Source organism: Suncus etruscus, chromosome 18 (genome assembly GCF_024139225.1).
Source record: "Suncus etruscus isolate mSunEtr1 chromosome 18, mSunEtr1.pri.cur, whole genome shotgun sequence".
Lineage (NCBI taxonomy): Eukaryota > Metazoa > Chordata > Mammalia > Eulipotyphla > Soricidae > Suncus > Suncus etruscus.
In genome coordinates this window covers 10093911-10119711 of record NC_064865.1, presented here as the reverse complement: position 1 = coordinate 10119711, position 25801 = coordinate 10093911, and the positions used below count along the sequence as shown (strand labels likewise).

The window sequence follows — 25801 nt, the reverse complement described above, 5'->3', positions numbered from 1 at the left end:
CTTCTTGCTGTCTGCTCTTGCTGCTCTTTCCCTTACCCCAAGTAGCCTCTCTTATTCTTTAATTCAAAATCATTAGCCCATTCCAGGTGTGGGAGGGCCTGACCATCCACTTGGGATTAACATCTCCAAAGGAAGTTTAAGTAAGGGTGTTGGAGGAAGGGATACCGTACAGATAGTAATTTGGGGATAAAGTTATACATAGAGATATTTGGACTATAACACTGTTATTTTGAGCCTTAAATAAAGTTTACAAACAGAATGGTCTGTTTATCTCTCATTTTCTCTTACATACTTAAAACCAGTTACTTTATTTAATTTAGACATTTACTTAGACACGATTTATGACTTAACTCCATCTTTAAGAAATGTAGCTTTGAGGGATTTATATGTGTTTAGGAGTAGAGAATTGGAAATCAACCTTTTTAGGTTTTTTTTTTTTTTTGACACATAATCCATGCCTTTCATTGTCTTTTAAGCTCCTTTTTATTACAAGATAATAATTTCATGGCTCTGACATTGCTTATCTATATTTGCTTGCACATATTTTTCAGGACATCCGGGTACTTCTAGTAAACTTTGAGTGATTCTGAACAAAGTCATTTGAAGAGGTCAACTGTAGATTTCTGTGTGAACATAAATCTTCAGATTAGATTTTTTTTTCTTTTTCGGCCACACCCAGTGATGCTCAGGGGTTACTACTGGCTATGCACACAGAAATTGCTCCTGGCTTGGGGGACCATATGGGACACTGAGGATCGAATCAAGGTCCATCCTGGATCATCAGTATGCAAGGAAAATGCCCTACCGCTATGCTATCACTCTGGCCTCTAAGTCTTCAGTTAAGTTTTGTAAATGCTTAGTAGTGTGACTGCTTACTCACGTCATAAGACTATGTTTAGTTTTTTTTTTTAAATGACAAGTCTCCCAGAGCTACTGCTGTTTAGGATTCTTACCAGAAATGAATGAGTTTTAATTCTTTTCAACACCTGTTTCTATCATATTTAGGGGTTATGAATATTCTAATAGGTATGCTGCAGAAACTTATTTTCATTCAATATTGAATATGATATTGAAATGATCTTTATAAAACTTCATTTCATAAATAACAAATGACCATATTTTCTAACATTTATTGCCAAGTCTACATTTTTTTGTTTTGTTTTGTTTTGTTTTTGAGTCACACCCGGTAGTGCTCAGGGGTTACTCCTGGCTTTACACTCAGAAATCACTCCTGGCAGGCTCAGGGGACCATATGGGATGTCGGGATTCAAACCACTGGCCTTCTGCATGCAAGTCAAACACCTTACCTACATGCTATCTCTCTGGCCCCAAGTCTGCATTCTTTTGTGTAGTGTTCAGATCTTCCACTTATTTATTTATTTATTTATTTATTTATTTATTTATTTATTTATTTATTTATTTATTTATTTTTAGTTTTGGAGCACACCTGTTGACTCTCAGTTACTCCTGGCTATGCACTCATAAATCACTCTTGGCTTGGGGGACCAAATGGGACACAGGGGGATTGAACCGCAGTCTGCCCTAGGCTATTGCGGGCAAGGCAGATGCCTTACTGCTTGCACCACCACTCAGGCCCCCACTTATTTATTTTTATTGGTTTGTTTTCTTGCTACAGTTACGTAGACTATTTTTGGGTATGCTGGATATAAGGCTTTTATGTAATATGTAATTTTGCAAATGGCTGTTGTAATACAGTAGGGGTGAGTTGGGATAACAAAGAAGTCTTGATCTGTTATGGATGACTTTATTTGTGCTCTGATTCCTAGGGGGTGTGTCAGAAACAGAAAAAGAAAAATGGCAATTACCCCTTGCTCTGTGCTCAGGGATAGATTGGGGTGAGATGGAAAAGGGGTCAGCTATGTACAAAATAGGCACCTTACCCTATTATTAAGGGGGATTTACACTGTAGGTTTTCTTTCTTTCTTTCTTTCTTTCTTTCTTTCTTTCTTTCTTTCTTTCTTTCTTTCTTTCTTTCTTTCTTTCTTTCTTTCTTTCTTTCTTTCTTTCTTTCTTTCTTTCTTTCTTTCTTTCTTTCTTTCTTTCTTTCTTTCTTTCTTTCTTTCTTTCTTTCTTTCTTTCTTTCTTTCTTTCTTTCTTTCTTTCTTTCTTCTTTTTTTTTTTTGATTTTTTGGGCTACACCCGGTGATGTTCAGGGGTTACTCCTGGCTATGCGCTCAGAAGTCGCTCCTGGCTAGGGGGACCTTATGGGACGCCGGGGGATCGAACCGCGGTACGTCCTAGGCTAGCGCAGGCAAGGCAGGCACCTTACCTCTAGCACCATCGTGCTGGCTCGGAGTGAGGGAGATTTGGGACATTGGTGATGTGAATGTTGCACTGGTGATGGGTGGTGTTCTTTACATGACTGAAACCTAAACACAATCATGTATGTAATCAAGGTGTTTAAATAAAATATAAAAAAAAGAATAGTAAATATTGTTAAATAATTAAATATTGATGTATTTAATTAAATTTAATTAAATAGGCCTCAGACTTAAGGAGGAAGAGAAAGGATACTTGGTTTCTTATACACTTCCCCCCAGTCCCGTTCACTACAAGTTGACATCCTTGGTGAGTGCTTGGCTTCACCTGGCAGCAGGACCCCCACAGGCCCCTTTGAGTCTTGAAGCACTGGGCACTGGGAGCCTTGGGCCTCTGTAGTGTGCAGCCCTGCAGCTTTGGCAGCTTTGGGCCCTTGCAGCCAAGCAGTTGGTAGACTTGGAACTTATTGCAGCAACCTGTAGAAGTCTGGCAATCTTGTAGATAACTGCAGTAACCTGTCTGTGGAAAACTGTGGTGATTCTGCAAAACTTTCATAGATGTACAACATACAAACATTATATTCTCCTATTCCCTACTTTTGCTAGTTCCTCTTGCTGTGACTATTAAATCTACAATAAGTTTTTTGCCAAAAATGACAAGTACTTGGCCATCTTAGCTACATGAGCCTGGGACCACATCTGCCATGGGATAGAACTGGACCATTAGGAAATAGCTATGGAACATGGTATATGGTCTGTGGTTTTAAGTCACTGACATGATGACTCATGGTGAAAAATTACATATCACACCAACTTTGCCATGCCAACTATGTCCAGTGTACACTTCCTTGACCCTTATTACACTCGCCATTGTGTGGAACAGTTCCCTGAGCCTCCACCTCCAAAGATCGTTCTGACCCTTGCCAGGCACTCTACTCATCTTTCCTTTGCGAATTCCTGGCAACCTCAACCTCTGCTGTCTATTCTGTTCATGTATTCTAAGGATTTCTTATAGACGAGTCCATTGTTCTTGGCCAGTATTCCTTACTGACCTGTTCTCAAGGTTCCTTGATGTGGTGCCTGCATGGATTTATTGCTATGTAATGAAAGATGATTGATATTCTATATATAGTACTTGTTTGTATATCTATTCTATTAATTCAGTCATATCTGGATTGATTTAGCATAAATCAATCTTAACAGCCCTTTTATCTCTCTCTCTCAGATATCTCTCTATATGATGATGCCACTAAGCCAACACTTCTTTTTTCTGATGCTCTTTTGCAGGTTTAACAGATGAAAAAGTGAAGGCATATCTTTCTCTGAACCCCCAAGTCTTAGATGAATTTGTCTCTGAGAGTGTCAGTGTCGAGACTGTAGAAAAATGGCTGAAGAGGAAAAACAACAAGCTAGAAGGTAAGATCTCACATTGAGCATGGACTGATTTTGAGGTATGTGTAAAGGAAAAATGCAAGAATCTATTAACATTTTCATTCTATCTGGGTGTTCTTGGAAACATATTAAATAAATAATTGAGTTGTGCTTACAGTGCATTGTATAAAGATGCTAATTTTAGTTTACTGTATAATGATACTCATTCTGGAATTCAAGGATACAGGTTATTGTGAAATTGAGCATGGGTCTTAGAAATGAAAGTGTTTTATATATTAGTGTTCATTCATTTTGAACATTTTGCAAACATTTGAATGGGCATTCAAGAGCTTCCAAATCTGTTTTATTTATTAGTCTAATAATCCATTAAATTGTCCAATACACAGAATCAAAAGAAAACTCCTGGTTAAGAACAGCAGTGTGTCTGTTATCCAAATAGCTCTCAGCCTACAAGAGCAAACAGCACGTCCTTATCAAGGGATGATTTTCCTGGTCTTTACCACAGGACTGGGATGTTAGTGAAACTATGAATAGAAACAGGATAGAGAAAATGCTGGCTGGGTGCTGAATATCTTTTAGGAGGGCCTGGGGAAGAACCTACATTGTGGCATCTCCTCTGGGATGAGGGAAGTTGTGAGCATACCCAGGAGAGCTTTGCCTCCTGCATTTTCTTCCAAGGCAGCTTCTCATAAGACTGTCCATCACTACTGACCATTCAGAAAGTCTGCTCAGCATTGGCCAGTGAATGAAATAGCATTTATTGTTACACTTGGTAATTGGTGTGAAGGAAGCATAGAATAGTGTCTGGAAATGGAAAATGAAATAACTTTATTTAAATGAAGGCCATGATCAGTTTAAACATTTCTTTCCTCCTAATTACCTCATTATTTTCTATTATTTTCCTTGCATGCTTTGGTCTCCCCAAGTCTTCCCTCCTTCCTTCCTTCCTTCCTTCCTTCCTTCCTTCCTTCCTTCCTTCCTTCCTTCCTTCCTTCCTTCCTTCCTTCCTTCCTTCCTTCTTCCTTCCTTTCTTCCTTCCTTCCATCCTTCCTTCCTTCCTCCCTTCCTTCCTCCCTCCCTCGATTCCTCCTTCCTTCCTTCCTTCCTTCCTTCCTTCCTTCCTTCCTTCCTTCCTTCCTTCCTTCCTTCCTTCCTTCCTTCCTTCCTTCCTTCCTTCCTTCCTTCCTTCCTTCCTTCCTTCCTTCCTTCCTTCCTTCCTTCCATCCCTCTGTCCTTTCCTTCCTCCCTTAAATCATTGGTAAACCCACGTAAATGGTAAACCCATCTTAAATTGGTAAACCCATATTAAGTCATTGGTACACCCACTTCAAATGGAATGATCTACACCAGTTATTTCCCAAAGTGTGGAATACTGCTCCCTGGTATAGGTCTCTGGAATGACCTGGGGGTGTTAGTTGCAGCATTAATTGCAATTTGATATACATACATGCCTATTAATTTGATGCTAATTTACTAAATAACCTGTATTCAAACAGAAAACATCTGGCATATACACATCACAATTTGATATATGTACACTCCATCCCCAGTAACCTGGATACACATTCTTCTCCAATGTACATGGGACATTCTCCAGGATAGACTACATGCTGGCACATAAAACATACCTCCATAATATCAAGCGAATAGACATTTTGCAGACTACCTTCGCTGACCACAAGGCTCTGAAATTATTTGAATTCCAAAGGAACACAGAAGAAAAACTTTAACACCTGGAAGTTAAACAGCCTCATACTGAATAACCAGTGGGTCCGAGATGAAATCAAGGAGGAAATCAAAAGGTTCCTGGAAACAAATGACAATAAAGACACAAACTATCTTAAAATTGAATAAAAGAGTATTTAAATTACAAAATTGTATTAGTTGGTGACAGACCCACTCTCACTCTACTGATGTTTTTGTTTTGGGGTTGTAGTAGCGGTGCTGAAGGGATCCCAGGCAGTTCTAGATTCAAACAAATATGTACCCGCCAAAGATTCCATAACCTTGTACTCTCTCTCTGGCCCCACTTCCTGTAGTTTCTGAGAATGTTTTTATACTGTCAGAAAAGCTTGTCTTCATTTGGCATTATCAAGCATTTACTCTATGTATATATAGAAAAATGCTTAAAATACAGAATGCAGGGGCCGGAGAGATAGCATGGAGGTAGGGCGTTTGCCTTTCATGCAGAAGGTCATCGGTTCAAATCCCGGCGTTCCCATATGGTCCCCCGTGCCTGCCAGGAGCAATTTCTGAGCATGAAGCCAGGAGTAACCCCTGAGCACTGCCAGGTGTGACCCAAAAACCACAAAAAAAAAAATACAGAATGCAGGTTGGAGCAATAGTACAGAGAGAAGGAGGCTTTCCTTGCATGCTGCTAAACTGGATTCAATCCCTGGCATCTCATATAGTTCTTGAACACTTACAGGAGTAATTCCTAAGTACAGAGCCAGGCGGAAATCCTGAGTGTGACCCAGAAATCTAAGAAAAAAAATAAAATAGAGAGTACATGGACCATAATTTATTTGAAATTTGGTAGCATTTATAACACAGTAATTCAATGTGAGGAAGTTTTGATTTACAGGATATTCTATCTGTTCATTGATAACAATGAAGATTAGGTGGAGTTGTGTTTATTGGTAGATGTTGATGTTCGTTCACATGATGGCAAGGGAGCTTGAATCTTCTGCCTAACACACATAGCCACACACACATACCTTTTTGGGGGGTGGAAGGTCACAACTGGCATCGCTCAGGTTACTCTTGGCTCTGCACTCAAAAAAAGCTCCTAGCAGACTTGGGGGACCATATGGGATGCCAGGTTTGATCCGGGGTCCATCCCTGGTCATCCACGTGCAAGGCAAACACCTTATTGCTGAGCCATACACATACCTTGATTGACTTCTTTTTTTTTTGGTTTTTGGGCCACACCCGGTGACGCTCAGGGGTTACTCCTGGCTATGCGCTCAGAAGTCGCTCCTGGCTTGGGGGACCATATGGGACGCCGGGGGATCGAACCGCGGTCCGTCCTAGGCTAGCGCAGGTAAGGCAGGCACCTTACCTTTTAGCGCCACCGCCCGGCCCCTTGATTGACTTCTTAAGATACTTATTTCTCTGCTGTGAGCATTTGCATTGTTGTTAGTCATTTATAAGCTTCTTTTATCTTCCCCATACTTCTTGAAGGAAGAAATTTTATACACACTCACTAAGACACACACACACACACACACACACACACACACACACACACATATTCACACATTGGCCAGGTAACTTCTCTCCTTATATCTGCCGACCCTGTGTTCAAGTCCTGTTCCAGCAGCTATTGTGCATAGTTTCTTGAGTTCAGAGTCCACCAGAGAGGATATAACCCACGAAAGAGTGTCTTTCTCTATCAAGAGTTCCATCCTTGAAAACCTTCCATGAGTTCCATCCTCTCTGGCAAACTCTAAACTCTAAACATTATGCACAATAGTTACTGCAACAGGTGTTAGACACAGGATTTGTGCAAGAAGAAAAGGTACCTGGCCAATGTATGAATGTGTGTGTGGACCAACAATAATGCAAATACACACTGCAAAGCAACAAATATTTTAAGGGCTCAAAGTATGTGTGGGGGTATACTGTCAGATTGAGTCTAGACTTGAGTCTCCTAGCCCAAAGCATACTACGGACAGAGTGAGGTCAGAATGAATAATTGTGAATCCAAGAAGGTCTAGGAGGTGGATAGGAAACCACCACTGGCCTTCAGAGAAGACATTTAGACATTTACCATTCCTATTTAATCTTATTGCTTCTATCCCCTTTTCTTTCTTAACACAGAATGTTTCATTTGTAGCTGTGAAGTAAATGACCTTTTTAGAGTTGACCTCTGATCAGAAATTCTAAACAGTTGCTTTTCACATGTTCTTTGGAAATAGGACATACAACATTTATTTATTTCACAACCTAATCTATTCTATGCATTTGAGCCATGCACTTTAAAAATGATATAGTAAAGAAAACATAGTAGAGAAAACAGATATCAAGGTTCTTACCTCTTTTACCAAACATTGTATTTTTGTGATTATTTTTTTTCTGTGGTTCATTATTACAAACCATGTGGTCATTCTGCTAAATTCCAAAAGATGTAAAAAAAATCAGGGGTTGGTATGCCTGGAGCCCAGAGCTGGTCTTATGCCAGAAAAGTTCAGGGGTAAGATCTCCTTGTATTTAGGCCAAAGCTTTTCCTTTCCATTTCCCCCATATTTTGCTAGGCCTATACAAACAAAAACGATTGCCACTCTAACACCATTTTGTACTGTATTTCTTTCACTCTTATCCTTAAAAAAATTAGAGGATCTTACTAAACCTTCAGCTAGGGCTTTAATGAATTCATCGGTGATTCAATAATTTTCAAAAATATACTTGGTACTGAACTTTTTCTTCTTTCCTTTCTCTTTCATCTTTTTAGTTTTTCTTTCTACTCTTTTAATAACTTTGCCTTTGTTATTCCTGAAACAAATATACTATGATCAATGTGTCAACTTTGTGATGTGTTTTCTTTAAATAAAAAAAATCATGGAAGTTCTTTAAGATCAGAGCAAGGCATGGGGAGGGATTTTGTGTGTGTGGTAGTGTGCCAGTGAAGCCAGAGATCCACATTTTATGATACTTTTGTACAAACTAAAATCAATAGGTCCTACTACTGTTAATTATCAGGACTCAGATTATTAGATTAACAGATGTACGTTTATCTAAGTATAAATCTAAAACAAGTAAGTGTTGAGTATGCTGATAATCTAGTGACCTTTTTCTATATTTCATTGGCATGTTCTAAGGCAGAATTATATATAATTCCACATGCCACAATCCTAAGGGGAAAGGGGAAGTGGGTCTGGAGCAGTGCCACTGCAGGAAATAATACAAACTAGGCTGGAGAGAGATGAAACACAGGTCAAGGGACCTTCCCACAATGTAGAACAAGAGGCAAAAGCCAACCAGGGACTAAAGTATTTATTAGGAAGATAGGACCACCCCATGGGTGGAGAATAGATTGGGGAGAAGAGCCTATGTAGAGGCTCTTCCGGCCCATGTGGGTTTTTGATATGTAAAAATGGAAGCCATAATGGTTAAAAGTGAAGTCTGATATGCCATAACAGTTTAGGGTAAAGTCTCATTAATTAGAACAAGAAGTCATACCCCTAATACTATACTATCTCAGTACCTCAGTGATGTGAAAGTAAAGTCACAGTTTAAGGCTTCCAATGTAAAAATCAATATTTTTGGTAATTTGTAAAAGCACTTGCTGCAAGGAGAACAGTGGAAGTCAACATCTGGTATCTTCTGATCTTACAATAAAATTTATAATAATGTTAAACTCCTTTTTTAAATTCCTCATATGTAACTTTGATACTCAATATCCAAGAGAAAATAATTTGATATTTAAGAGAATAAGTGAACCCAAATTAATTAGAAATTATAAGTAAAATTGCCATCTTTTCTTGACACTAGGTTATATTATTTTGTCTTCCTGTGTTTAAACTGCTCAGAAACACACAATATATATATATATATATATATATATATATATATATATATATATATATATCAGATCAGTACATCAATAACTATCAGCTATTAATGAAATTTATGGTGCTGGCAGCTGCTTTATTTTTTAACAAATATATGCGTTCTTCCTTTTTACTAATAAAATGTATTTATTCAAATGTTTCCACTTCCCACGATTCTGTAAATTTGATTTAATTCCCATAAAAGTAAAAACATAGCTACTTCATACCTAGAATTGGTGGGATTTAAGTGAAGCCCCCTTAACAAACTGTGCCTGTACCCACAATGAAGATCTAGTGGCATTTGCCCTGATGTGTATATGCCAGATGTTTTCTGTTTGAATATAGATTATGTAGTAAATTAGCATTAAATTAATGGGCATGCATTTATCAGCTGAGCATGCAGTGTCAGACGATTTTTGTAAATAGGACATTACTGATATCCCAGATAAGAAAAATTATGGTAAAATGATTTATTTTAGTGGTGTTGGGAATGCTGTCTAGTCCAGCTTTTATGGAAAAAAATATGGACATTCCTGAAAAACTGGAATTTGAGTTACCACATATCCAGATAACCTCTCCTAAGGATACACTCTACAAACAGAAAAATACAATACAAAAATGACTTATGCACACCTAAATTCATTGCAGCTCTATTTACAATAGCCAGAATCTGGAAACAACCCAGTTGCCCAATAACAGATGAGTGGCTAAAGAAAATGGTACATATACAAAATGGAATATATATATATATATATATATATATATATATATATATATATATATATATATATATATATATATATATATATATATATATACACACTATGCAGCTGTCAGGAAAAATGAAGTCATGAAATTTTTCTATACATAGAAAGACATGGAAACTATTATGCTAAGTGAAATAAGTCAGAGGGAGAGAGGTAGACACAGAATAGTCTCACTCATCTATGGGTTTTAAGAAAAATAAAAGACATTATTGTAATAATGCCCAGAGACAATAGAGATGAGGGTTGGAAGGACTGGCTCACAATGTGAAGCTTACCTCAAAGAGTGGTGAATGCGATTAGAGAAATAACTACTACAATAACAACTATCAGGACAATGGTAGTGAGTGAGTGAGTGAGTGAGTGAGTGAGTGAGTGAGTGAGTGAGTGAGTGAGTGAGTGAGTGAATGAGAAAAATAGAATGCTTATCTCGATTATAGGCAGGGGTTGGGGAGGAAGAAAAAGGGGGGCATTGGTGGTGGGAAGGTTGCACTGGTGAAGTCACCTCTTCCCAGAGAGAACAATGCCTGCTCAGGTCCTCAGTGTTGGCCAGTCATTGCCAGAAGAAGCGGGCACACCCAGCCAAGAGAGATGCTGAGAAGTGGTCAAGGCAGGCCTTGTTCCCATTCCTTTCTTTTTAAAGGCAGGAAAGATGCTTCTAATTTATTGTTTTCTGTTCTGTGGTGTCTGCATTGTGTGTGTTGTGTCTCCTCTCTGAAGAATGTCCCTATAAGGATACTTTTGGGGACTGTCGTCTGGCTGATCCCATGGTTGTCACTAATGTACATACAGTTCATTATTTGTTAACAGTGCAATAATAACTGCTGAAAAAAAATAACAGAAAACCAACTAAAAATTAAAAAAAATATTTAGAACTTTATTATGAGAATTTCCTTAATTTAAAAAAATATTTTGGCTCATTTATTTATGTTTTATATTTGTGCCATATCTAGTGGTGCTCAGGGCTTACACCTGACTCTGTGCTAAGGGATCCCTCTTAGTAGGGCTTGGGGGCTATGGGATACCAAGGTTTGCACCTAGGTTCGGCAGAGGCAAAGCAAGTGCTTTACTTGCTGTATGGTTACTCTGGCCACTAAATATTGAGATTAAATTTTCAAGTAGAAGTTTCCTAGCATTTTAACTTTTATTTTTAAATGGTTGTCTGAAAATGTATTGAGTTTCTTGACTTGAATTACTCTGAATTATTCACCATCTGGTAACTAGAAGGATAAAGCTGATGCTAATTGATTTTCAAAGAGTTATCAAATATAACTCCACTAGTAGTCCTACTAATGTTTAAGTCATTAAAAAGGTAGTTTTAAACTACTTGACGTGTTGAGTACTGGCTGCTGAAAGTTGAGAGTAGTTATGGAGAGATTTGTCCCTGAAGGCCAGAAGAATATAATCAGATGGAAGGGGATTTTGATGACTTTAAAGAAAGAGTTTACTGGGCTGGAGAGATAACAAAGCAGTACAGCCTTTGCGTTGAACACAGCTGAATCAGGATAGATGGTGGTTCGAATCCTGGCATCCAGTATGGTCCCCAGTGCCTGCAAGGAGCAATTTCTGAGCTCAAAGCTAGGAGTAACCCCTCAGTGCCACTGGGTGAGACCCAAATGCCACAATAAATAAATAAATAAATAAATAAATAAATAAATAAATAAATAAGTTAGAGCACCACAAATATCAATGACTATGAAATGAATTCAAATACATTTAATGTTTTTTACTGTGAACTAGATTGGTTTTTAAAGCAGTTATTGTATATGTAAAGTTCCACATACTTTAAACTTTATTGTAAGTTGGTCTTATGCCAGGAAACTTCAGGGGTAGGGTCTCTTTGTATTTAGGCCAAAGTTATTTCTTTCCATGCCCCTCATATTTTGGTGGGCCTATGCAAACAACAATTGCCACTCTAACACCATTTTTACTGTGCTCCTTTGACTCTAATCCTTAAAAAAAATAACCACTTAAAATTTGAGGTTAACTTAAGCTAATATGCATGTACATGGAAATGTTAAAAATACTATGCCTGTAATGTTTAAGGAGTTACATAAGTTTTATGGCTTTAGATTGCCTTGTGTGCTGTTAAGAAATATTATAATGTCTTACAATCTGGGGACTTGAGGGACAAAGTAATTGTACATGGACTCTGTTTTATTTATCTTAATGTTCTTTGGCTGAAAGTTCAAAGTTAAGATATCAGCAAGGGGACTTCTTCTGAGAATTATGTTATGTCCTTCCACTGTAACTTTACCTTGTCCTCTTTCTTTGCATCTTTGTTCTCATAGTTAAAAATAAAAAAAATTAAAAAAACTTTATTGTAAGATCAGAAGGTACCAGATAGCATTTCTTCCTGTGCCTTTAAATATTATCAAAAATAACATTTTTTATATTAGAAGTCATAACAGTGACTCTACTTTTACATCACTGAAGAACTAAGATGATATTAGGGCTGAGACTCTTTGTTTTCCCTTACACGTGCCCATGAAATATGGAAAGGGTTACCCTGATGATAAGTGACAAAGAACGTTTATCAGATGCCTTTTTTGAGGAAGTAGTGTCAGACCATCTTTTCTCCTTATATTTTGGTTTTGTTGTCATGGTGGTTTCACGACTGATTTATATACCTTGAATATTCATCCTTTATCAGATGCATTTGGCATTGGTGGGAAATAGTTTTTATTTGTTTGTTTGTCTTTAGTTTTTGCGTCACACCTGTCAGTGCTCAGGAATCTCTCCTGGTGGTGTGGGGGGAGTCAGATGAGAGGCCAAGGATTAAACCCAGAGCAGCAGCATGCAAGGCAAGGACGTTACCTACTGTAATATCACGCCAGTCTGGGAAACAATTTCTTACTGTCTCTAAGGTCTCTTTATTCTGGTCATCTTTCTTCTTCTTAATTTGATGTAGTCCCATTTATTTCTCTTTGCTTTCACTTGGCTTGGTCAATGACATTGAATTATGGATTCTAAACTTAGTGTCATGCAAAGAGTTCTACCTATGTTTCCCTCAACAAAATTTATGAATTCAGTCCTGATAATTGATGTCTATAATTCATTTTAAACTGATTTTCATGCATTGTTTGAGGTAGGAAACTGAGTTCAATTTTCTTTTACAAGTGGTTGACCAGTGTCTCAGATGCCATTTTTTGAAGTCTTTCCTTGCTCTACTTCATATTTTTTAGTTCCTTTGTCAAAGATCAGCTGTCCATAGGCCTGGGGAGTCATCTATAGTTCTCAAATAAATTCTTTGGTCAGAGAGTTTGTCTTTATTCCAGTCCCACATTGTCCTGATTATTATAACTTCAGAGTCTAACATTGAAAGAAAAGCCTCCCAGTTTCTCTTTTTCCTAGAATTACTTGGGCAAGTCAGGGGATTTTTATTGTTCCATATAAATTTCAACAACATTCTTTTTAAAGCTTTTTATGTTTCTGGTTCACTTTTTAAGTACTGGCAAGTTGATAGTACTGTGCATCAGAGTCACGTTATGTAGTTCCAACATCATGGAAATATTTGTATTTTAAAAAAATGTAAGAGGTTGTAAAACTTATTTTTCTGCTCACATTCAGGCTTGGCTTTTTCTTCATCGACTAACAGCATCAATAACGATCATTTGCAGAGGAACATATTACCCTCTTTTTTGCAAGATAGTCATCACCCTGAATCACTGTAGAAAGAAGCACAATAGACATTGTTGTGGTTGTTTGGGCTCTTTAGATTTTCTACAGTTGTTATCATTTTCCTTGGATAAGTTGCTTTTGAAATGAAAAAAACACACAAAGACAACCAACAAAAGAAGCACCTGCAGTTTCCTTGTGTACAGTGTTTTCCCCTTTCAGTTTTTCTAATTCTCAAACCAATGCTTTGTTGAAAACTTTCCTGTTCTAAGGAGCAGTGAACATTTTTCTTTTCACCTATTCCCTAAGATTGTCTCCACCATCCCCCAGTCTCAGACATCACATTGTCATTTAGATCATTGTGATGCTGTTGGCTGAAGAGGGTCCCAAAGCATACATCTCAGTTTTTGTTCCAGGGTTACTCTGTGAGTTGAATGCATTAATTCATTTTGCTCAGGCTGACCGAAGATGTAGGCTGTGATTGCTCTTCACTAGCACTGGCCATAAATTGAGTTACAATGGAGCTTACTGAATAAAGGGGGTTTCCAGCTAGTTCATTGCTATTTAAATTATTTAAATAAGATAAAAAATCTGTGGGTACCCTTTTTACTCTAGTGATGAGAACTTTAGGGGTGTGTTTTGCTTTCCTGTCTCTCATCATTGCACTACAGCTGCAATGCCAGCACTGCCTACTGTGTCCAATGAGAACCAAGAGCTGGAAATTTCCACTACCTCTGCTTCTGCTGCCCCGTGAGCCAGGTATCCCATGCTCTTAGGGAGCCAGTGTGATGAATGGACCTAGGTGCCAGAAGGTCTCTGCTTGCCTGGGGGGCAGCCACGAGGCAGGGCTGTTGTGTGGGTAACCTGCCACCTGGATGCAGCCTAAGCCTGGAGAGAAGAGAGATGGAGGAGGATAAAGGTTGCATCGAGGAAGGGGCTACACCTGAGGATGTGCTTGAGTGTTCCTGTTGAGGGTAGAAGATGCACAGACTCAGGATCTTGCTGGGGTACTGGAGTGTCCTATCTGCCCGTGCTTTCTCTCCCCCACTTTGTTCAGAGGTTCATTGCTGTGCCCTCTTTGGCTGTGACCCACTTGCAGATACCTTAGTGCAGAGCTCAACCTTTGAAGCCCTAAATACTTATCGTATGAAGAAGGAACATATTTTTGTTTTCTCTTTTTAAGCTTGAAAGTAAAGAGAATTTCACAGGAAAGAGCAGAATTCAGATATTTTCTTATGGGAAAATATGATCTAACTTAGCCATTTGCAAATCGCCCCTCCAAAATAAAACAAAACCAAACAAAACTAGCAAAAGTTTTACTGAATTAATAAAAAGATTATTTTTTTAAATAATAAGAGCAATCTCTACTGGAGTGCTCAATATTGATCGCTGTATTCTATGTGCATTTTGTATATTTGGGTAATCCAAACCCCACACATTCAAGAAAATGATTTTCTTATTACTGACCCTGTTTCCCAAATAAGGAAACTGAGTGGTTGTGTACAAGAGTTAGGTTGTAACAGAAACTATGCGTTCTTTTTGTTTATTTTTGGGCCACACGTACTTGTGCTCACTAGTGAATCCTAAAGCTGTGCTCACCCCTTGCTCTTGGCTCTGTGCTCAGGAATAAGTCCTGAAAGGCTCTGGGAACCATCTGGGGTGCTGGGCATGGAACACATGCCAGCTGTGTTTAGGGCAGGTGCCATGCACCCTCTATTATGCCTCTGGTCCCTTGAAGTTACATCATAACAAATGTGTTGTCTTCTTCCTGTCACATCAGTGTTTGCCACAAAGAAAAGAAATCCCCAAGTGTGACTTTCAGAGAAGAAAAGTCCATATTTTCTATGGGAAGAAAATGGACATCATCATCGTGTGTCCAACCTATACCTCTTCCCTGCCATGATCTACTCATTATTATTTCTTAGGCTCTATTGAATTTGGTCATTTATAATTAGAAATTTAGCACCAAATTATACTCATCTCTCTTCTCATTTTTAAAATCTAGTGAATTCCAGTGGGTAAAATTTGTCTTTCATCTCATGTACCTTTTTTTGTAAATGTGATTTGTGTCCTGTACTCTGTTCTCAGTATTTACTGAGTTGAATAACCCTATGGTTTTTAAATGTATTTTAGTAACATGGGATTTAGACAGGTCTACTACTTCATATTTCATTGAAATATCCTCATTTAATTCCTTCACCTCTACTTGTCTGAGTTTGCTTCCTCATATCTCAAACAGGAATAAAGTTATTTTACAAGGCTAATCCAAGTACCTGGTTAATCCAAGTATATGGATATAACCAATAAAACAATGGGTGATATATGGTAATGCCTTTATTTTAGAAACATTTGATTTTCAATAGTATGGTATTAATATCCAGAGGCCAAAGGAGCAAGTACCAGGGAAACCAGTCCAACATTTTCACAGAGAATGAGGGGATGCAGTTAGGACAGAGAAGGAACCACTGTGACAATGATAGTTGGAAATGATCACTCTGGACAAGAACTGGGTGCTGAAAGGAGATAAAGTGATAGTCATAGTACTTCTTCAGTAACAAATAGTGCAAACCACAATGCTAAAAGGAAATAAAGGAAGAAATTAGATAAATTAGATAGGTAGATAGATAGATAGATAGATAGATAGATAGATGATAGAAAGAAAAAGAGAGAGATGAAAAATGTCTTCCAAGAAGTAATCTGGATGTAGGGCAGGAGTGTAACTGGGGCCATTGGTGGCATGGATTGTGCACTAGTGAATGCTGTTGGACATTATATGATTGAAACTTAATCATGAACAACTTCGTAATGCGTACCTCATACATACTGGGGCCGGCGAGGTGGCGCTAGAGGTAAGGTGTCTGCCTTGCAAGCTCTAGCCAAGGAAGGACCGTGGTTCGATCCCCCGGCGTCCCATATGGTCCCCCCAAGCCTGGGGTAATTTCTGAGTGCTTAGCCAGGAGTAACCCCTGAGCATCAAATGGGTGCGGCCCGAAAAACAAACAAAAAAAAATTAAAACATTACATACTAGTTAAAATAAAATGCTACATTAAATTTAAACAAGAAACATTTGATTTTCATTTTCCCGTTGTGCATTTCTCTGCATTTTAACATATGTAACACATATAAGCTTGACCATCCTCAGAACATGTACATCACCTCAAAAAAATGCCCTCGTGTCTCATGTCATCTTTTCTCTCTCTTCTGCAAGAAAACCTTATTCTCTATCACTGTAGCTTTGTCTTTTAAAATTTCAGGAATCATAGGCCCTGTAACATTTTTCTAGAAAATCTTCCCATGTTGAGGAACCCAGTGACTCTGTCATGCAGCATACTACTTGAGATTTAGATCATTGTCCAATGTATTATTTGATCCTAACCATTGCTGAACGCTGTTCAATTGTTCATAATATCTAACATGAAATTTATTCTGATTTATGGTAAGACCATTATTGAAAAAAGTTGTGATTCTTAGCACAACAGTTGTGTCATTTAGCATTATAGTTAAAGAGATAGTTCTACATATAAATTAAAATTTGCAATTAAAAAAAATAAAAAAATAAAAAATTGTAATTGTTAGAGTCTTTATATTAATTTCCCTCCAAAAACTCAGTCATTATTTTAGTATTTGGGAACACATTGCCAAAAGGTAGCCGCAATTTTATTCCACTGTGGATTTTTATTGGTGAAATTTTAAGAGATGAATATTATATGTGATATCCAGTGGAAAGGGTCATTTATTATTATTATTTTTTCAATTGCTATGATTTTTCCCAAATAGTTTTAGTTTCAAACGCCATTGTGGAGAAGCATGGACTATTTGGACCCCCAAAATTCTCAGCCAATCTCTTTTGTCCATCCATTAATGAAAATTTCTCTTGGAAATATGAAAGTAACTTATAATTTGTCTTGGCATTATTTACATTTGAAGTAGTATTAGTATGCTAACTGCTATTTGATTGCCATGAGAAATACAGTTAATACTGCTACCAAGTATGCTTTAGCGTGTTTTAAGTTGATTATTATTTGATCTACATCAATTAAAATGTAAAGTGTACCTCTATTTTTATGCATGCAGATATTGAAGGAAAATTATTCAAAAGTAAGCCATCAATCTGAATCTATCCAAGAGTCTTGTCTTCTGCTTTGAGTAGCAGGGTTAGATTAGAAACAGGGCATGGGTCTGGGTTATATGTAGTCACAAAATATAATGAGATATTTCCACTGCTTATCTGCACTACTTCCTTTTTTATATTTAATAGAATTTTAATCACCACAAATTACTGTTACAGAGTTATTCATTATTAAGTTTCAGGCCTAACACTAACCCTTTCACTGTGCCCACTCCCTCCAACAATGTTATTAATTTCTCCTCTGGTCTCCCATTTTCTCTAGCAGGCATGTTCTCTACCATTGTTCTACACACACACGCACACACACACACACACACACATACATGCACACACACATTGGCCAACTTTCTAATGAAAACAGTTCTATATAAGTGAAGGTAGGAGATTTTATTGTTTTTAACCACATCTTGACTTTTCTTGTTTCATTTCTTGTGCGTTATGCTTTAGATAAGTGTGGTTAATTGGAAAGAAATAGTTGGTTTGTTTGGGGGCCACACCCAGTGGTGCTCAGGGATTACTTTTGGTTCTATACTGAGGAATCCCTCCTGGCAGTACTCAGGAATCATAAATGTTTCAGAATTGAGATGTTGGGTAGTTTGCTTGCAAAGCAAACACCTTACCTATTGTATTATTTCTTTAGTCCCTGGTTGTTAATTCTAAACTGATTTCTTGATAATCTATGAATTTTAGTTTTTATTGTTGTAATTATGTTTTTATATTATTACTTCTAAGTAATAGCACATACTTTGAGTAGGGTTCTAGACCCAAAAGTATAAGGATTTTCCTAATTACGCATCACAGTGAATTTTTAATAGTATTGGTCAAACTATCTCAGGTTGTATGTAGCTAGGTATAGCTCATGTTGGTTACAAGTTTATGTATTCACATTGTAAGTGGGATATTTTTTTCATATTTTTAACTCATGTTTAGTTCATATTAAAGAGAACCAGTTATAACCACATTGTATGTCAGGAGATTGATACATGAGGAAAGTTTTTGGTGACACCAAAGTGTCAGGTGAAATGTAGAAAAGTAATCTTTTGTAACTTATTGTCATTTAAAGATAGATTAAACCTTTCCTTATTTTCTTTTCAAAGCAAACAAAACTATGCATGTGAAATTTTCACATTCTAATTATGGTAGATGTTCTAATGCAATCTAATTTTAGAAACATATATTTGCTAATGAAAGTTAATTTATGTAGAGAGAATACATGCTTTTCTGTGTTTTACCCATTTGATTACAATCAAAGTCAGGTGCTGAATTAATTTGGTAATATCCTCTTGACTGATGCAGTAAGGTGGCATTACAAAGTAAGATCTAACCCTGGAACATTGTCATTGATTTCATTTAATGGAGGTTGAGTTAGCTTTAATGAAGGAACACCAGGCTTTTTGAACAGGAAAGTTTTTTCAAAAATGAAATCAAGGTGATATTTAAAATATAAGCATAGTTTATCCTGATATTGAAGATTTTTCCTTTTCATGCTTGACTTTAGGAATGCATGTAATTTATAATTTAATGGGATTTAGTTACTTTGCAGCAATAGATATGTTGAATATTCACCCAATGTATTTTGACTTGAAAACATCTCTTAATCTTGATGTTGGAAATGGGGTAAGTTTTGAAAAAAGGAAGAACTAGCATAAGTTCAGGTCTAGATTTATTACTTTTGAGTTGTGTATTATACATTTAAAGGCAGAATCAAGTAGGATATTTCAGTTTAAAATTCAGAATATGATCAGAATCAAAAAGAGATTTTGAAATCTGGAACATTATAGGTCACATAGCTTTCAGGTATTTTATAGGTAAAATAGCTTTCAGGCTATTTTAGAAAGAAACTGTTCCCCTCTACCAAGATTTCCCCTCTACCAAGATCAAATGGGACCTCCTCTCCAGCCTCCCATCAGTGGCCTTCTGAGTTCCAATGCCATCACTGTTGATCTGCCCTTTGAGGCCAGTCAGGTTGGTGTCAGGGGGAAGAGGGAACCTCATGCCTTAATACCTTCCATAAACTTCAAACAGGGATTTTTTTTTGGGTCTTCTAAACATTCTTTCAGGTCCCATTGCCATTTCTAAATCTTTATTCCCTAGGGACAGCAAGGCCTATGTCAGGAAGGAAAAAGAAAGCTCCAGTCCTAATACTCTCTACCAAGCTCAAACAGGGCCTCCTCTCCAGCCTCCCCTCAGATTCTTTTTGGGTTCCAATGGCATGATTGAAACCCCTTCAGAAGGAAGTCCTCTTTTTTATATATATATTTTTATTTAAACACCTTGATTACATACATGATTGTGTTTGGGTTTCAGTCATGTAAAGAACACCCCCCTTCACCAGTGCGACATTCCCATCACCAATATCCCAAGTCTCCCTCCTCCCCACTAGACCCTCGCCTAAATAGGCTCTCCATTTCCCTCATACATTCTCATTATTAGGACAGTTCAAAATGTAGTTATTTCTCTAACTAAACTCATCACTCTTTGTGGTGAGCTTCCTGAGGTGAGCTGGAACTTCCAGCTCTTTTCTCTTTTCTGTCTGAAAATTATTATTGCAAGAATGTCTTTCATTTTTCTTAAAACCCATAGATGAGTGAGACCATTCTGCAATTTTCTCTCTCTCTCTCTGACTTATTTCACTCAGCATAATAGATTCCATGTACGTCCATGTATAGGAAAATTTCATGACTTCATCTCTCCTGACAGCTGCATAATATTCCATTGTGTATATGTACCACAGTTTCTTTAGCCATTCTTTTGTTAAAGGGCATCTTGGTTGTTTCCAGAGTCTTGCTATGGTAAATAGTGCTGCAATGAATATAGGTGTAAGGAAGGGATTTTTGTATTGTATTTTTGTGTTCCTAGGGTATATTTCTAGGAGTGGTATAGCTGGATCGTATGGAAGCTCGATTTCCAGTTTTTGGAGGAATCTCCATATTGCTTTCCATAAACGTTGAACTAGACGGCATTCCCACCAGCAGTGGATAAGGGTTCCTTTCTCTCCACATCCCCGCCAACACTGTTTATTCTCATTCTTTGCGATGTGTGCCATTCTCTGGGGTGTGAGGTGGTATCTCATCGTTGTTTTGATTTGCATCTCCCTGATGATTAGTGATGTGGAGCATTTTTTCATGTGTCTTTTGGCCATTTGTATTTCTTCTTTGTCAAAATGTCTGTTCATTTCTTCTCCCCATTTTTTGATGGGATTAGATGTTTTGTTCTTGTAAAGTTCTGTCAGTGCCTTGTATATTTTGGAGATTAGCCCCTTATCTGATGGGTATTGGGTGAATAGTTTCTCCCACTCAGTGGGTGGCTCTTGTATCCTGGACACTATTTCCTTTGAGGTGCAGAAGCTTCTCAGATTAATATATTCCCATCTGTTAATCTCTGCTTTCACTTGCTTGGAGAGTGCAGTTTCCTCCTTGAAGATGCCTGTAGTCTCAATGTCCTGGAGTGTTTTGCCTATGTGTTGTTCTATATATCTTATGGTTTTGGGTCTGATATCGAGGTCTTTAATCTATTTGGATTTTACCTTCATACATGATGTTAGCTGGGGGTCTAAGTTCAATTTTTTGCAAGTCGCTATCCAGTTGTGCCAACACTACTTGTTGAAGAGGCTTTCTTTGCTCCATTTAGGATTTCCTGCTCCTTTATCAAAAATTAGGTGATTGTATGTCTGGGGAACATTTTCTGAGTATGCAAGCCTATTCCACTGATCTGAGGGCCTGTCATTATTCCAATACCATGCTGTTTTGATAACTATTGCTTTGTAGTACAGTTTAAAGTTGGGGAAAGTAATTCCTCCCATATTCTTTTTCCCAATGATTGCTTTAGCTATTCGAGGGTGTTTATTGTTCCAGATGAATTTGAAAAGTGCCTGATCCACTTCTTTGAAGAATGTCATAGGTATCTTTAGAGGGATCACATTAAATCTGTATAATGCCTTGGGGAGTATTGCGATTTTGATTATGTTAATCCTGCCAATCCATGAGCAGGTATATGTTTCCATTTCCGCGTGTCCTCTCATTTCTTGGAGCAGAGTTTATAGTTTTCTTTGTATAGGTCCTTCACATTTTTAGTCAAGTTGATTCCAAGATATTTGAGTTTGTGTGGCACTATTGTGAATGGGGTTGTTTTCTTAATGTCCATTTCATCCTTATTACTATTGGTGTATAGAAAGGCCATTGAATTTTGTGTGTTAATTTTGTAGCCTGCCACCTTGCTATATGAGTCTATTGTTTCTAGAAGCTTTTTGGTAGAGTCTTTAGAGTTTTCTAAGTAGAGTTTCATGTCATCTGCAAACAGTGAGAGCTTAACTTCTTCCTTTTCTATCTGGATTCCCTTGATATCTTTTTCTTGCCTAATCACTATAGTGAGTACTTCCAGTGCTATGTTGAATAGGAGTGGTGAGAGAGGACAGCCTTATTTCGTGCCAGAATTTAGAGGGAAGGTTTCAGTTTATCTCCATTGAGGATAATATTTGCCACTGGCTTGTGGTAGATGGCCTTAACTATATTGAAAAAGGTTCCTTCCATTCCCATCTTGCTGAGAGTTTTGATCAAGAGTGGATGTTGAACCTTATCAAATGCTTTCTCTGCATCTATTGATATGATCATGTGGTTTTTATTTTTCTTGTTGTTGATGTTGTGTATTATGTTGATAGATTTATGGATGTTAAACCATCCTTGCATTCCTGGGATGAAACCTACTTGATCGTAGTGGATGATCTTCTTAATGAGGCATTGAATCCTATTTGCCAGGATTTTGTTGAGGATCTTTGCATCTGCATTCATCAGCAATATTGGTCTGTAATTTTCTTTTTTCGTACCATCTCTCTGTCTGGTTTAGGTATCAAGGTGATGTTGGCTTCATAAAAGCTATTTGGAAGTGTTTCTCTTGTTCAATTTCATGAAAGAGTCTTGCCAGGATTGGTAGTAGTTTCTCTTGGAAAGTTTGAAAGAATTCATTAGTGAATCCATCTGGGCCTGTGCTTTTGCTTTTGGGCAGACATTTGATTACCGTTTTAATTTCATCAATGGTGATGGGGGTGTTTAGATATGCTACATCCTCTTCCTTCAACTGTGGAAGATTATGAGTCCAAGAATTTATCCATTTCTTCCAGGTTTTCATTTTTAGTGGCATAAAGTTTCTCAAAGTAGTTTCTGATTACCCTTTGAATCTCTGCCATATCAGTAGTGATCTCTCCTTTTTCATTCCTAATATGAGTTGTCAAGTTTCTCCCTCTTTCTTTGTTAGTTTTGCCAGTGGTCTATCACTCTTGTTTATTTTTTCAAAGAACCAACTTCTGCTTTCGTTGATCTTTCGGATTGTTTCTTGGGTTTCCACTTCGTTGATATCTGCTCTCAGCTTTTTTATTTTCTTCTGTCTCCCTATTTTTGGGTCCTTTTGTTGAGCACTTTCTAGTTCTATTAGCTGTGTCATTAAGCTACTCAGGTAAGCTCCTTCTTCTTTCCTGATGTGTGCTTGCAAAGCTATAAATTTCCCTCCCAGTATCGCTTTTGCTGTGTCCTCTAAGTTCTGACAGTTTGTGTCTTTATTGTCATTTGTTTCCAGGAACCTTTTGATTTCCTCCTTGATTTCATCTCGGACCCACTGGTTATTGAGTATGAGGCTGTTTAACTTCCAGGTGTTAAATTTTTTCTTCTGTGTCCCTTTGGAATTCACAAATAATTTCAGAGCCTTGTGGTCAGCGAAGGTAGTCTGCAAAATTTCTATCCGCTTGATATTATGGAGGTATGTTTTATGTGCCAGCATGTAGTCTATCCTGGAGAATGTCCCATGTACATTGGAGAAGAATGTGTATCCAGGTTTCTGGGGATGGAGTGTCCTATATATATCCACTAGGCCTCTTTCTTTCATTTCTCTCCTCAGATCTAGTATATTCTTGTTGGGTTTCAGTCTGGTTGAATTATCCAGTGTTGACAAAGCCTTGTTGAGGTCCCCCACAATTATTGTGTTGTTATTGATATTATTTTTTAGATTTGTCAACAGTTGTATTAAATATTTTGCTGGCCCCTCATTTGGTGCATATATGTTTAGGAGAATTATTTCTTCCTGCTCTACATACCCCTTGATTAATATAAAATATCCATCTTTGTCCCTTACTACTTTCCTGAATATAAAGTTTGCATTATCTGATATTAGTATGACCACTCCAGCTTTTTTATGGGTGTTGTTTGCTTGGATAATTTTCTCCAGCTTTTTATTTTGAGTCTATGTTTGTTCTGACTATTCAGATGCATTTCTTGTAGGCAGCAGAAGGTTGGATTGAGTTTTTTGATCCATTTAGCCACTCTGTGTCTCTTAACTTGTGCATTTTGTCCATTGACATTGAGAGAAAGAATTGTCCTGGGATTTAATGCCATCTTTATATCGAAATTTGGAGTGTCTTTTGGTTAGTCTTGTCTTAAATTAGGTCTTTCAGTTTTTCTCTTAAGACTGGTTTTGAGTCTGTAAAGTTTCTTAGCTGTGTTTTGTCTGTGAAACCATGTATTCTTCTGTCAAACCTGAAAGTGAGTTTTGCTGGGTACAGTATTGTAGGTGAAGCATTCATTTCATTCAGTCTTGTCACAATATCCCACCACTGCTTTCTGGCCTTGAATGTTTCTGGTGACAGGTCTACTGTAGATCTCAAGGATGCTCGCTTGCATGTAATTTCCCCTTTTGATCTTGCTGTTTTCAGAATTATGTCTCTATTTGTGGGATTCCACATTGTGTCTAGGATGTGTCTTGGGGTAGTTTTTCTGGGGTCTCTTTTGGTTGGTACTCTTTGAGCATGCAGGATTTGATCACATATATTCTTTAGCTCTGGAAGTTTCTCTTTAATGATGTTCTTGACTGTTGATTCTTCCTGGAAATTTTCTTCCTGTGTCTCTGGGACTCCAATGATTCTTAAGTTGTTTCTGTTGATCTTATCATAGACTTCTATTTTCATCTGTTCCCATTCTTTGAGTAATTTTTCTATTGTCCATTTGCTTTAAGTTTTTTTCCAATCTCTCCTGCTGTATAGAATTGTTATTTATCTCATCTTCCACAGCACCAAGTCTATTCTCAGCTTCTGATACCCTGTCCCAGAGCTTATCCATTTTGTCATTCACTTCGTTTACTGATTTTTTCAGTCCTGTTAGTTGACATGTTATTTTAGTTTGGAGTTTTGTGATTTCTGTCTTCATATTTTCTTGGTTCTTATTAGTGTTCTGTTCAACTCGATCTATGGTTTTTTTGAGTTCAATGAGCATCTTCCATATTGCTAGTCTAAAGTCCTTATCTGAGAGGTTGATTAGTTGGTTGGTCATTATCTGGTCATCAGAATTGTCATCTTCATGCTCTATGTCTGATGCTGGCCTGCGTTGTTTCCCCATTTTCACACTTGTATTGTGGATTTTTCTACGTGTTGTGGTGATATTCATTGGCTATATGATGCAGGCAGCACACTCCTCTGGCTCCACCTTTTCTGGATGGGTCGACTTGCCTTTAAGGGAGGGGAGTACTCTGTGGATGAAGCCTCACACAGGATCAAACCTTAGGCCCGAGCACACAGCACAGAAGACAGTCCGGAGAGAAATACCGGGCTTCAGTGATCCAGCACAGTTCTTAGTGTGATTTTTTCTTCTTGTTGCGATGGTGTTCTTTTCTTAGAAAGAGTGCACGGCCGCGTAGCAAAGCGGAGCCAAAGTGCTCTGCTGGAGCCTCTTTTCGGCCCAATCCCAAGAGGTTCTCGCAACAGGATAGTAAACAGACACACACAGGCAGCACTCACAATTTTTCACAATCGGGCTCCACTGGGCAGGCGTAGTTTCGTGGATTTTCTTACTAACTACATCTTAATAGAGAAATGATTTCTATCAGTAGGCTCTCTCTGGTTTTAGAACTGCTCATTGAGAAGTGCCACTAATAGTAAGACTGAAGTCTTTGAATGCAAGGATCAACAACTAAGTATAGGCTTCTTCCATAGTAAACAAGAATTAAGTGAACAGTAATGGGGAACAAAATCATTTTAGTGCTCTGGATTATTAATTTAAGGCATACAATTTGGGAGGTATTTAGGACTT

The 25801-nt window shown here is 37.7% G+C and overlaps 1 protein-coding gene across 1 annotated transcript in view; it reads left to right on the top strand.

The window, feature by feature from the left end:
- LOC125996554 (cAMP and cAMP-inhibited cGMP 3',5'-cyclic phosphodiesterase 10A) overlaps positions 1–25801 on the top strand; it is a 238348-nt gene that overhangs the window by 90532 nt on the left and 122015 nt on the right. Inside the window, exon 2 of the mRNA XM_049765489.1 lies at positions 3567–3695. Within this exon, the coding sequence (XP_049621446.1) occupies positions 3567–3695 (129 nt within the window). The remainder of the gene's footprint in view (positions 1–3566; positions 3696–25801) is intronic.